The sequence below is a fragment of the Phyllobates terribilis genome, unplaced genomic scaffold, assembly GCF_046119375.1.
Source record: "Phyllobates terribilis strain yellow unplaced genomic scaffold, ASM4611937v1 Scaffold_2638__1_contigs__length_116883, whole genome shotgun sequence".
NCBI lineage: Eukaryota > Metazoa > Chordata > Amphibia > Anura > Dendrobatidae > Phyllobates > Phyllobates terribilis.
Genome location: NW_027365395.1, coordinates 36,614 through 50,078, shown reverse-complemented (window position 1 = coordinate 50,078; position 13,465 = coordinate 36,614). Strand labels below are relative to the sequence as shown.

The following is a 13,465-nucleotide window of genomic DNA, read 5'->3' as shown; positions in this document are numbered from 1 at the left end:
GTGTGATACCATCTGCTGCGCTGTGTATCTAATCCTCTCCTGTGTGATACCGTCTGCTGAGCCGTGTATCTAATCCTCTCCTGTGTGATACTGTCTGATGAGCCGTGTATCTAATCCTCTCCTGTGTGATACCGTCTGCTGAGCCGTGTATCTAATCCTTTCCTGTGTGATACCATCTGCTGCGCTGTGTATCTAATCCTCTCCTGTGTGATACCGTCTGATGAGCCGTGTATCTAATCCTCTCCTGTGTGATACCGTCTGCTGAGCCGTGTATCTAATCCTCTCCTGTGTGATACCGTCTGCTGAGCCGTGTATCTAATCCTTTCCTGTGTGATACCATCTGCTGCGCTGTGTATCTAATCCTCTCCTGTGTGATACTGTCTGCTGAGCCGTGTATCTAATCCTCTCCTGTGTGATACTGTCTGCTGAGCCGTGTATCTAATCCTATCCTGTGTGATACTGTCTGCTGAGCCGTGTATCTAATCCTATCCTGTGTGATACTGTCTGCTGAGCCGTGTATCTAATCCTATCCTGTGTGATACTGTCTGTTGAGCCGTGTATCTAATCCTTTCCTGTGTGATACCATCTGCTGCGCTGTGTATCTAATCCTCTCCTGTGTGATACCGTCTGCTGAGCCGTGTATCTAATCCTCTCCTGTGTGATACCGTCTGCTGAGCCGTGTATCTAATCCTTTCCTGTGTGATACCATCTGCTGCGCTGTGTATCTAATCCTCTCCTGTGTGATACTGTCTGCTGAGCCGTGTATCTAATCCTCTCCTGTGTGATACTGTCTGCTGAGCCGTGTATCTAATCCTATCCTGTGTGATACTGTCTGCTGAGCCGTGTATCTAATCCTATCCTGTGTGATACTGTCTGCTGAGCCGTGTATCTAATCCTATCCTGTGTGATACTGTCTGCTGAGCCGTGTATCTAATCCTATCCTGTGTGATACTGTCTGCTGAGCCGTGTATCTAATCCTATCCTGTGTGATACTGTCTGCTGAGCCGTGTATCTAATCCTATCTTGTGTGATACTGTCTGCTGAGCCGTGTATCTAATCCTCTTCTGTGTGATACCATCTGCTGAGCCGTGTATCTAATCCTCTCCTGTGTGATACCATCTGCTGAGCAGTGTATCTAATCCTATCCTGTGTGATACCATCTGCTGAGCAGTGTATCTAATCCTATCCCGTGTGATACTGACTGCCGAGCCGTGTATCTAATCCTCTCTTGTGTGATACCATTTGCTGAGCCGTGTATCTAATCCTATCCCGTGTGATACCATCTACTGAGCCATGTATCTAATCCTCTCCTGTGTAATACTGACTGCTGAGCCGTGTATCTAATCCTATCCTGTGTGATACTGTCTGCTGAGCAGTGTATCTAATCCTCTTCTGTGTGATACTGTCTGCTGAGCCGTGTATCTAATCCTCTCCTGTGTGATACTGTCTGCTGAGCCTTGTATCTAATCCTATGCTGTGTGATACCATCTGCTGAGCCGTGTATCTAATCCTCTCCTGTGTGATACTGTCTGCTGAGCAGTGTATCTAATCCTATCCTGTGTGATACTGTCTGCTGAGCCGTGTATCTAATCCTATCCTGTGTGATACCGTCTGCTGATCTCTGTATCTAATCCTATCCTGTGTGATACTGTCTGCTGAGCCGTGTATCTAATCCTCTCCTGTGTGATACTGTCTGCTGAGCCGTGTATCTAATCCTCTCCTGTGTGATACTGTCTGCTGAGCCTTGTATCTAATCCTATGCTGTGTGATACCGTCTGCTGAGCCGTGTATCTAATCCTATCCTGTGTGATACTGTCTGCTGAGCCGTGTATCTAATACTATCCTGTGTGATACTGTCTGCTGAGCCGTGTATCTAATCCTCTCCTGTGTGATACTGTCTGCTGAGCAGTGTATCTAATCCTCTCCTGTGTGATACTGTCTGCTGAGCCGTGTATCTAATCCTCTCCTGTGTGATACTGTCTGCTGAGCCGTGTATCTAATCCTATCCTGTGTGATACTGACTGCTGAGCCGTGTATCTAATCCTCTCCTGTGTGATACTGTCTGCTGAGCCGTGTATCTAATCCTCTCCTGTGTGATACTGTCTGCTGAGCCGTGTATCTAATCCTATCCTGTGTGATAATGTCTGCTGAGCCGTGTATCTAATCCTATCCTGTGTGATACCATCTGCTGAGCCGTGTATCTAACCCTATCCTGTGTGATAATGTCTGCTGAGCCGTGTATCTAATCCTCTCCTGTGTGATACTGTCTGCTGAGCCGTGTATCTAATCCTCTCCTGTGTGATACTGTCTGCTGAGCCGTGTATCTAACCCTCTCCTGTGTGATACTGTCTGCTGAGCAGTGTATCTAATCCTATCCTGTGTGATACCGTCTGCTGAGCTGTGTATCTAATCCTCTCCTGTGTGATACCATATGCTGAGCCGTGTATCTAATCCTCTCCTGTGTGATACCATATGCTGAGCCGTGTATCTAATCCTCTCCTGTGTGATACCATATGCTGAGCCGTGTATCTAATCCTCTCCTGTGTGATACCATATGAGCCGTGTATCTAATCCTCTCCTGTGTGATACTGTCTGCTGAGCCGTGTATCTAATCCTCTCCTGTGTGATACTGTCTGCTGAGCTTTGTATCTAATCCTATGCTGTGTGATACCGTCTGCTGAGCCGTGTATCTAATCCTCTCCTGTGTGATACTGTCTGCTGAGCCGTGTATCTAATCCTCTCCTGTGTGATACTGTCTGCTGAGCCGTGTATCTAATCCTATCCTGTGTGATACCATCTGCTGAGCCGTGTATCTAACCCTATCCTGTGTGATAATGTCTGCTGAGCCGTGTATCTAATCCTCTCCTGTGTGATACTGTCTGCTGAGCCGTGTATCTAATCCTCTCCTGTGTGATACTGTCTGCTGAGCCGTGTATCTAACCCTCTCCTGTGTGATACTGTCTGCTGAGCAGTGTATCTAATCCTATCCTGTGTGATACTGTCTGCTGAGCCGTGTATCTAATCCTCTCCTGTGTGATACTGTCTGCTGAGCTGTGTATCTAATCCTCTCCTGTGTGATACTGTCTGCTGAGCCGTGTATCTAATCCTCTCCTGTGTGATACCATATGCTGAGCCGTGTATCTAATCCTCTCCTGTGTGATACCATATGCTGAGCCGTGTATCTAATCCTCTCCTGTGTGATACCATATGCTGAGCCGTGTATCTAATCCTCTTCTGTGTGATACTGTCTGCTGAGCTGTGTATCTAATCCTCTCCTGTGTGATACCATATGATGAGCCGTGTATCTAATCCTCTCCTGTGTGATACTGTCTGCTGAGCCGTGTATCTAATCCTCTCCTGTGTGATAATGTCTGCTGAGCCGTGTATCTAATCCTCTCCTGTGTGATACTGTCTGCTGAGCCGTGTATCTAATCCTCTCCTGTGTGATACTGTCTGCTGAGCCGTGTATCTAATCCTCTCCTGTGTGATACCATCTGCTGAGCCGTGTATCTAATCCTCTCCTGTGTGATAGTCTGCTGAGCTGTGTATCTAATCCTCTCCTGTGTGATACTGTCTGCTGAGCCGTGTATCTAATCCTCTCCTGTGTGATACTGTCTGCTGAGCCGTGTATCTAATCCTCTCCTGTGTGATACTGACTGCTGAGCCGTGTATCTAATCCTATCCTGTGTGATACTGTCTGCTGAGCCGTGTATCTAATCCTATCCTGTGTGATACTGTCTGCTGAGCCGTGTATCTAATCCTCTCCTGTGTGATACTGTCTGCTGAGCCGTGTATCTAATCCTCTCCTGTGTGATACTGTCTGCTGAGCCGTGTATCTAATCCTCTCCTGTGTGATACTGTCTGCTGAGCCGTGTATCTAATCCTCTCCTGTGTGATACTGACTGCTGAGCCTTGTATCTAATCCTCTCCTGTGTGATACTGTCTGCTGAGCCGTGTATCTAATCCTCTCCTGTGTGATACCATCTGCTGAGCCGTGTATCTAATCCTATCCTGTTTGATACTGTCTGCTGAGCCGTGTATCTAATCCCCTCCTGTGTGATACTGTCTGCTGAGCCGTGTATCTAATCCTCTTCTGTGTGATACGGTCTGCTGAGCCGTGTATCTAATCCTCTCCTGTGTGATACCATATGATGAGCTGTGTATCTAATCCTCTCCTGTGTGATACTGACTGCTGAGCCTGTATCTAATCCTCTCCTGTGTGATACTGTCTGCTGAGCCGTGTATCTAATCCTATCCTGTGTGATACTGTCTGCTGAGCCGTGTATCTAATCCTCTCCTGTGTGATACCATATGATGAGCTGTGTATCTAATCCTATCCTGTGTGATACTGTCTGCTGAGCCGTGTATCTAATCCTCTCCTGTGTGATACTGTCTGCTGAGCCGTGTATCTAATCCTATCCTGTGTGATACTGTCTGCTGAGCCGTGTATCTAATCCTATCCTGTGTGATACTGTCTGCTGAGCCGTGTATCTAATCCTCTCCTGTGAGATACTGTCTGCTGAGTCATGTATCTAATCCTCTCCCGTGTGATACTGACTGCTGAGCCGTGTATCTAATCCTCTCCTGTGTGATACTCTCTGCTGAGCTGTGTATCTAATCCTCTCCAGTGTGATACTGTCTGCTGAGCTGTGTATCTAATCCTATCCTGTGTGATACTGTCTGCTGAGCCGTGTATCTAATCCTCTCCTGTGTGATACTGTCTGCTGAGCCGTGTATCTAATCCTCTCCTGTGTGATACTGACTGCTGAGCCGTGTATCTAATCCTCTCCAGTGTGATACTGACTGCTGAGCCGTGTATCTAATCCTCTCCAGTGTGATACTGTCTGCTGAGCCGTGTATCTAATCCTCTCCAGTGTGATACTGTCTGCTGAGCCGTGTATCTAATCCTCTCCAGTGTGATACTGTCTGCTGAGCTGTGTATCTAATCCTCTCCTGTGTGATACTGTCTGCTGAGCCGTGTATCTAATCCTCTCCTGTGTGATACTGTCTGCTGAGCTGTGTATCTAATCCTCTCCTGTGTGATACTGTCTGCTGAGCCGTGTATCTAATCCTCTCCTGTGTGATACTGTCTGCTGAGCCGTGTATCTAATCCTCTCCTGTGTGATACTGACTGCTGAGCCGTGTATCTAATCCTCTCCAGTGTGATACTGTCTGCTGAGCCGTGTATCTAATCCTCTCCAGTGTGATACTGTCTGCTGAGCCGTGTATCTAATCCTCTCCTGTGTGATACTGACTGCTGAGCCGTGTATCTAATCCTATCCTGTGTGATACTGTCTGCTGAGCCGTGTATCTAATCCTCTCCTGTGTGATACTGTCTGCTGAGCCGTGTATCTAATCCTATCCTGTGTGATACTGTCTGCTGAGCCGTGTATCTAATCCTCTCCTGTGTGATACTGTCTGCTGAGCCGTGTATCTAATCCTCTCCAGTGTGATACTGTCTGCTGAGCTGTGTATCTAATCCTATCCTGTGTGATACTGTCTGCTGAGCCATGTATCTAATCCTCTCCTGTGTGATACTGTCTGCTGAGCCGTGTATCTAATCCTCTCCTGTGTGATACTGACTGCTGAGCCGTGTATCTAATCCTCTCCAGTGTGATACTGTCTGCTGAGCCGTGTATCTAATCCTCTCCAGTGTGATACTGTCTGCTGAGCCGTGTATCTAATCCTCTCCAGTGTGATACTGTCTGCTGAGCTGTGTATCTAATCCTCTCCAGTGTGATACTGTCTGCTGAGCTGTGTATCTAATCCTCTCCTGTGTGATACTGTCTGCTGAGCCGTGTATCTAATCCTCTCCTGTGTGATACTGTCTGCTGAGCTGTGTATCTAATCCTCTCCTGTGTGATACTGTCTGCTGAGCCGTGTATCTAATCCTCTCCTGTGTGATACTGTCTGCTGAGCCGTGTATCTAATCCTCTCCTGTGTGATACTGACTGCTGAGCCGTGTATCTAATCCTCTCCAGTGTGATACTGTCTGCTGAGCCGTGTATCTAATCCTCTCCAGTGTGATACTGTCTGCTGAGCCGTGTATCTAATCCTCTCCTGTGTGATACTGACTGCTGAGCCGTGTATCTAATCCTATCCTGTGTGATACTGTCTGCTGAGCCGTGTATCTAATCCTCTCCTGTGTGATACTGTCTGCTGAGCCGTGTATCTAATCCTATCCTGTGTGATACTGTCTGCTGAGCCGTGTATCTAATCTTTTACTGTGTGATACTGTCTGCTGAGCCGTGTATCTAATCCTCTCCAGTGTGATACTGTCTGCTGAGCCGTGTATCTAATCCTATCCTGTGTGATACTGACTGCTGAGCCGTGTATCTAATCCTCTCCAGTGTGATACTGTCTGCTGAGCCGTGTATCTAATCCTCTCCAGTGTGATACTGTCTGCTGAGCCGTGTATCTAATCCTCTCCTGTGTGATACTGACTGCTGAGCCGTGTATCTAATCCTATCCTGTGTGATACTGTCTGCTGAGCCGTGTATCTAATCCTCTCCTGTGTGATACTGTCTGCTGAGCCGTGTATCTAATCCTATCCTGTGTGATACTGTCTGCTGAGCCGTGTATCTAATCTTTTACTGTGTGATACTGTCTGCTGAGCCGTGTATCTAATCCTCTCCAGTGTGATACTGTCTGCTGAGCCGTGTATCTAATCCTCTCCAGTGTGATACTGTCTGCTGAGCCGTGTATCTAATCCTATCCTGTGTGATACTGACTGCTGAGCCGTGTATCTAATCCTCTCCAGTGTGATACTGTCTGCTGAGCCGTGTATCTAATCCTCTCCAGTGTGATACTGTCTGCTGAGCCGTGTATCTAATCCTCTCCTGTGTGATACTGACTGCTGAGCCGTGTATCTAATCCTATCCTGTGTGATACTGTCTGCTGAGCCGTGTATCTAATCCTCTCCTGTGTGATACTGTCTGCTGAGCCGTGTATCTAATCCTCTCTTGTGTGATACTGTCTGCTGAGCCGTGTATCTAATCCCATCATGTGTGAGACTATCTGCTGAGCCGTGTATCTAATCCTCTCCTGTGTGATACTGTCTGCTGAGCCGTGTATCTAATCCTATCCTGTGTGATACTGTCTGCTGAGCCGTGTATCTAATCCTCTCCAGTGTGATACTGTCTGCTGAGCTGTGTATCTAATCCTATCCTGTGTGATACTGTCTGCTGAGCCGTGTATCTAATCCTCTCCAGTGTGATACTGTCTGCTGAGCTGTGTATCTAATCCTCTCCTGTGTGATACTGTCTGCTGAGCCGTGTATCTAATCTTCTCCTGTGTGATACTGTCTGCTGAGCCGTGTATCTAATCCTCTCCTGTGTGATACTGTCTGCTGAGCCGTGTATCTAATCCTCTCCTGTGTGATACTGTCTGCTGAGCCGTGTATCTAATCCTCTCCTGTGTGATACTGACTGCTGAGCCGTGTATCTAATCCTCTCCTGTGTGATACTGTCTGCTGAGCCGTGTATCTAATCCTCTCCTGTGTGATACCATATGATGAGCCGTGTATCTAATCCGGTCCCGTGTGATATATAATATAATCAAATAAACAGTAAATTCCTTTGGTTCAGGAATGATAACCGGTTATTCTGGATTAGTGGAGACAGTTTCCATGTCAGTCCTGATAGTCTGGTGTCACCGCAGCATTAGATGTCGGATTATCAGATGTGGAGCAGCGGGTGCCGGATTACCGGTGCTGAGGGGGGATTGCAGTGATACCTGTCGCCTCCTCTGTGCACCGGGCTCCTGTCTCTGCTCCGTGGCTCGGCGCCACCATTGTTTCCAGATCTGGGGTGACTACGCCCGTCCCTGGATTCTCGTCCTCCCGCTGTTGTATGCAGGAATCTGCCGGCAGGAATGTCGTCTTCATCCTCCGCTAATTGCTGCTAACATCTAAATAAAACTCATAAAAACGTGATCAGGCGACGACCTGCAGACCAGCGGATGGTGGCCGGGGGGCGCGGGCGGATGGTGGCCGGGGGGGCGCGGGCGGATGGTGGCCGGGGGGGGCACGGGCGGATGGTGGCCGGGGAACATGGGCGGATGGTGGCCGGGGAGCGCGGGCGGATGGTGGCCGGGGGGGGCACGGGCGGATGGTGGCCGGGGGGGGCACGGGCGGATGGTGGCCGGGGAACATGGGCGGATGGTGGCCGGGGGGCACGGGGGGATGGTGGCCGGGGAACATGGGCGGATGGTGGCCGGGGAACATGGGCGGATGGTGGCCGGGGGGGGCACGGGCGGATGGTGGCCGGGGGGGGCACGGGCGGATGGTGGCCGGGGAACATGGGCGGATGGTGGCCGGGGGGCACGGGCGGATGGTGGACGGGGAACATGGGCGGATGGTGGACGGGGAACACGGGCAGATGGTGGCCGGGGAACATGGGTGGATGGTGGCCGAGGGGGCACGGGCGGATGGTGGACGGGGAACATGGGCGGATGGTGGCCGGGGGGCACGGGCAGATGGTGGCCGGGGAACATGGGTGGATGGTGGCCGAGGGGGCACGGGCGGATGGTTTATGGTGGCCTGGGGGGGGGGGCACGGGCAGATGGTGGATGGGGAACATGGACAGATGGTGGACGGGGGGTGGGGGCACCGGCCAACTGACTGCCGCGGAGAGGTCGCTCGGGTTTCGGATGAGCAGTTGCTTTGTTCTCCCAGAGATAAATTGCTGGCAAAAATGTCTCCGAGGCTTCTCATAGAACCTCAGGAGCTCGGCCAAGCGAGGGCTGCTGTGTATGGGAGACGGCCCCGATGGCAGCCGCAGCGGGCCGGAGTGACCGTCAGTGACATCCACAGCTGCTCCCCGCTCCCATGGGTCCTGGTCGTTTCCACTCTCTCTGAATCCCTCCTCACAGCCTGATGAAGGGTCATCACTTGAAACATTGTTATATTTCGCCTTGCAGTGCAATAATGGTTTTGGATATGAGGGAAGCGTTCCTTTTTGTGTCTATTCTTGGTGTGATCATCCTTTATACACTTCATTTTCTGGATACCGGTCTCAGTCCTTTACTCAAGTCCTTGGGCCAAGTCTAAAGCTTTAGGCCGTAGCCTGAGGACTGGACCCAAGGAATGAAGCTGAGATTAGGATCTGTAGATTGGATCTGACGACTGGAACCAAAGAACCTACCTAAAGATGTAATGTAAAGCCTGAGAACTGGACCTGAGGAATGGAGCTCAGAACTGCAGATAAGGTTAGTCCTTGTGTATATTCCTTGGTTCAGTCTTCAGGTGCTAAACGTATGGATCTAAGAGAGGGACCTGAGGTCTGGGGCGAGGACGGCACTTTGGGAATAGAGGTGAGAACTGGGCTAAAGTCGACTCGATTCAAATCCTATAGCTGAAGATTGGACCCTAGGACCAGAGCGGAGAACTGGACTCGACCTGAGGATCAGGCCCAAGGAGCGGGAAGAAGGAGCAGAGCTGAGGGCTGGAACTGTGGCAAGAAATCAAGGACTAGACTGGACCCGAGGACTAGACTGGGGCAAAGGACTGGCCCTGAGGACTAGCCTGGAGCTGAGGACTGGACTCGAGGACTAGCCTGGAGCTGAGGACTGGACTCGAGGACTAGCCTGGAGCTGAGGACTGGACCCGAGGACTAGCCCGGAGCTGAGGACTGGACCCGAGGACTAGCTTGGGGCTGAGAACTGGACCCGAGGACTAGCCTGGGGCTGAGAACTGGACCTGTGGACCAGAGCTGAGGGCCACTGATCTAGGAGACCACTTGTGGCTTTGGGGGTCATTTTGGAGCTGCTCCACTACAATCCTCGGCTTCTTTTATTCGGCCTCTCTCCCGCTGATTCTGTGGATTATTCTTGAGGTTCCCGCCCTGCGTCACCTGAAGGAAATTCCTGACAATTATCAATTCTCCTAGAACTGAAAACAAAGAGATTAACAATAGTGAAGATCCTGTGGCCCCTGCACGTGTGACGGGGTCCTGGGGCGTTGCCTAGGCCCTTGTTGCTCTGGTGGCCCGTTTCCCGTGGCCTCTATTGTGTGAGATAATTGGTGTCCTCATTCTGTAGAGTAGTCATCGTCATCATCATCATCATCATCACAACATTCCTCTAATTGTCTCCTGCACGTGACCTGATGTATAAATTTGTGGCCCTGGGTGAAGCCGGTTCAGTCACTTCTGGCAGTTCGTGCTCCATATCTGAAGGAACATCTCCTACCTGACAGCCATGATCTGCTGCCTGCTCCATATCATCGGCCTCCTCTGCGGAGCCATCGGTATGATCCTCACCTGGATTGTCACCATCATGCCTTACTGGAGGTTGGTGGTCCTGGCTGAGAACAACGACCTGGTCATTGAGGGCGGCCGGATTGACGGTGAGTGGATCAGCCGGTGGGACGGGCTGTGGCTCACGTGTCTGAAGCAGTTCCGGATAAGTATGGAATGCGACAACTATGGCTCCATGGTGTCGCTGACCGCCGACCTGAAGGCTGCCCGCATCTTCATGAGCTTCGCCGTGGCCATGTCTGTCCTTGCCTTCATATTCTCCATCGTCGGCTTCATTCTCACTCAGTGCTGCCGGTGCGACGACAAAGACAGTGAGCGCAACTGCTTCACCCTGACCGCCGGACTCCTGTACTTCCTCAGCACCGTCCTCGTCCTCATCCCCGTCATCTGGACTACGGTTAACATCTCGCGCCGTGCCTATGACGCTTCATTTGCCAGGGGGGCAGTGCGGATCGAGATCGGACAAGCTCTGCTGCTGGCGTGGCCCAATATCATCTTCCTCCTGGGCGGGGGGATAATCCTGTCCTGTCTCTGCTGCTTCTGCGCAATGAGCACCTGCTGCGCCAGGGAACCCTGCAAGCAACCGGCCGCCGCATGCAAGCCGTACGCAGCTAAAGAGGAGCGAGTCAGCTGCAGCCCCCGCATGGAGTATCTATAAGGACAGCAGAAAACCCTGCCCCAGACCCAACGGACCATCAACCTCATCTGTCAGTTATACAGGTGGAGCAGAACGTATTGCAGCTCTGCTAAGTCAATGCACGGGTTGGACACAAACTTGCACTGCAGCGGGTGGTTGGGCACAAGGGTCTTAAGAACTCTGAACGGCCCCTGATATGGCGGCAGAGAAGGCTCATGTAACTGCGGTGATTATCATCCGTCCATCTACAATACTGCTGACTACGGACGTGGCCCCTCGGGGCCCAGGAGCCGCACTGTGTATTACCGCCATGTGTTTATATGGACTGATCCGTGAACTATTTCATTATCATGTCTTATGGCACACAGCAGGGGGCGCACCGCTCATGACTGTCACCCCCACCGTGATTGGCAGAATTTCTCTATTCTGTAAAACATCAAACAAGCAGGCGACTGGCTGCTACCTCAGCACAGGGGAGCAGATAACGGACACCAGCCTGCTACTGCCCAGCCTGAAGTGGCTGATAACAGGAAGCAATAGACATTATTTCCTATCATTATTACTTATCTCCACATCCTGTCGCCATTTCTGTGATTATTATGAACTGGAATGTAATAGCATTAAAGCTGATGAGAGTAGTAGTCCTGTGTCGTTGTTCTTTTGTCCCAACATGATTAAGGAAAGACATCAAAAAAATATCGTTCGCTGATCGGCGCTGTAGACTGGGAGAAAATCTCACTGTCTGTATTAGGCCACGTTCACACAGTCAGGATTAGGTCAGTATTTTTACCTTAGTGACCAGGAGAGGAACAATAGGAGGAAAAGTCTAAAAGAAACTCCTGCATTTATCACCCACTGCTGGTTACAAATACTGAACGTGTGAACATGGCCTTACTCTGTATACAGCAGCCGGAAAAAGTCTTCACACCCCGGGGACTTTCCCATTACACCACAAACTTAAATGTATTTTACTGGGAATTATATGTGATACAAAGTAACAAGTAACGCCCCTCACAATGGTCAGGTTTATATAATAATCAGTGACCTCGTATCATTTCCTCACTCGTCACTAATACTCGTTACTTTCTATCACAGAAAATCCCAATAAAATACATTTATGTTTGTGGTGTAACAGGAAAAAGGTCACGGGGTGTGAAGACTTTTCAAGACAGTATGTGTGAGTGAACACCCAGTATACAGGACAGGAGGAGTGGTACTGTACAGTGTATATATACAGGACAGGAGGAGTGGTACTGTGCAGTGTATATATACAGGGGGAGTGGTACTGTGCAGTGTATATATACAGGACAGGAGGAGTGGTACTGTGCAGTGTATATATACAGGACAGGAGGAGCGGTACTGTGCAGTGTATATATACAGGAGGAGTGGTACTGTGCAGTGTATATATACAGGACAGGAGGAGCGGTACTGTGCAGTGTATATATACAGGACAGGAGGAGTGGTACTGTGCAGTGTATATATACAGGAGGAGTGGTACTGTGCAGTGTATATATACAGGGCAGGAGGAGTGGTACTGTGCAGTGTATATATACAGGAGGAGTGGTACTGTGCAATGTATATATACAGGAGGAGTGGTACTGTGCAGTGTATATATACAGGAGGAGTGGTACTGTGCAGTGTATATATACAGGGCAGGAGGAGTGGTACTGTGCAGTGTATATATACAGGAGGAGTGGTACTGTGCAATGTATATATACAGGAGGAGTGGTACTGTGCAGTGTATATATACAGGAGGAGTGGTACTGTACAGTGTATATATACAGGGCAGGAGGAGTGGTACTGTGCAGTGTATATATACAGGAGGAGTGGTACTGTGCAATGTATATATACAGGAGGAGTGGTACTGTGCAGTGTATATATACAGGAGGAGTGGTACTGTACAGTGTATATATACAGGACAGGAGGAGTGGTACTGTGCAGTGTATATATACAGGACAGGAGGAGTGGTACTGTGCAGTGTATATATACAGGAGGAGTGGTACTGTGCAGTGTATATATACAGGACAGGAGGAGTGGTACTGTGCAGTGTATATATACAGGACAGGAGGAGTGGTACTGTGCAGTGTATATATACAGGTGTATATATACAGGACAGGAGGAGTGGTACTGTGCAGTGTATATATACAGGACAGGAGGAGTGGTGCTGTGCAGTGTATATATACAGGACAGGAGCAGTGGTACTGTGCAGTGTATATATACAGGAGGAGTGGTACTGTGCAGTGTATATATACAGGAGGAGTGGTACTGTGCAGTGTATATATACAGGACAGGAGGAGTGGTACTGTGCAGTGTATATATACAGGACAGGAGGAGTGGTACTGTGCAGTGTATATATACAGGAGGAGTGGTACTGTGCAGTGTATATATACAGGACAGGAGGAGTGGTACTGTGCAGTGTATATATACAGGACAGGAGGAGTGGTACTGTGCAGTGTATATATACAGGAGGAGTGGTGCTGTGCAGTGTATATATACAGGAGGAGTGGTGCTGTGCAGTGTATATATACAGGAGGAGTGGTACTGTGCAGTGTATATATACAGGAGGAGTGGT

General features: G+C 49.7%; 1 protein-coding gene across 1 annotated transcript; it reads left to right on the top strand.

Annotated features, from left to right (window-relative positions):
- The first annotated feature begins 10,132 nt into the window (after positions 1-10,132).
- LOC141246834 (claudin-8-like) lies at positions 10,133-11,534 on the top strand. The gene has a single exon (XM_073669154.1). It carries the CDS (start codon positions 10,198-10,200, stop codon positions 10,912-10,914), a length of 717 nt encoding a protein of 238 aa, XP_073525255.1. The 5' UTR covers positions 10,133-10,197; the 3' UTR covers positions 10,915-11,534.
- The last annotated feature ends 1,931 nt before the right edge of the window (positions 11,535-13,465 follow it).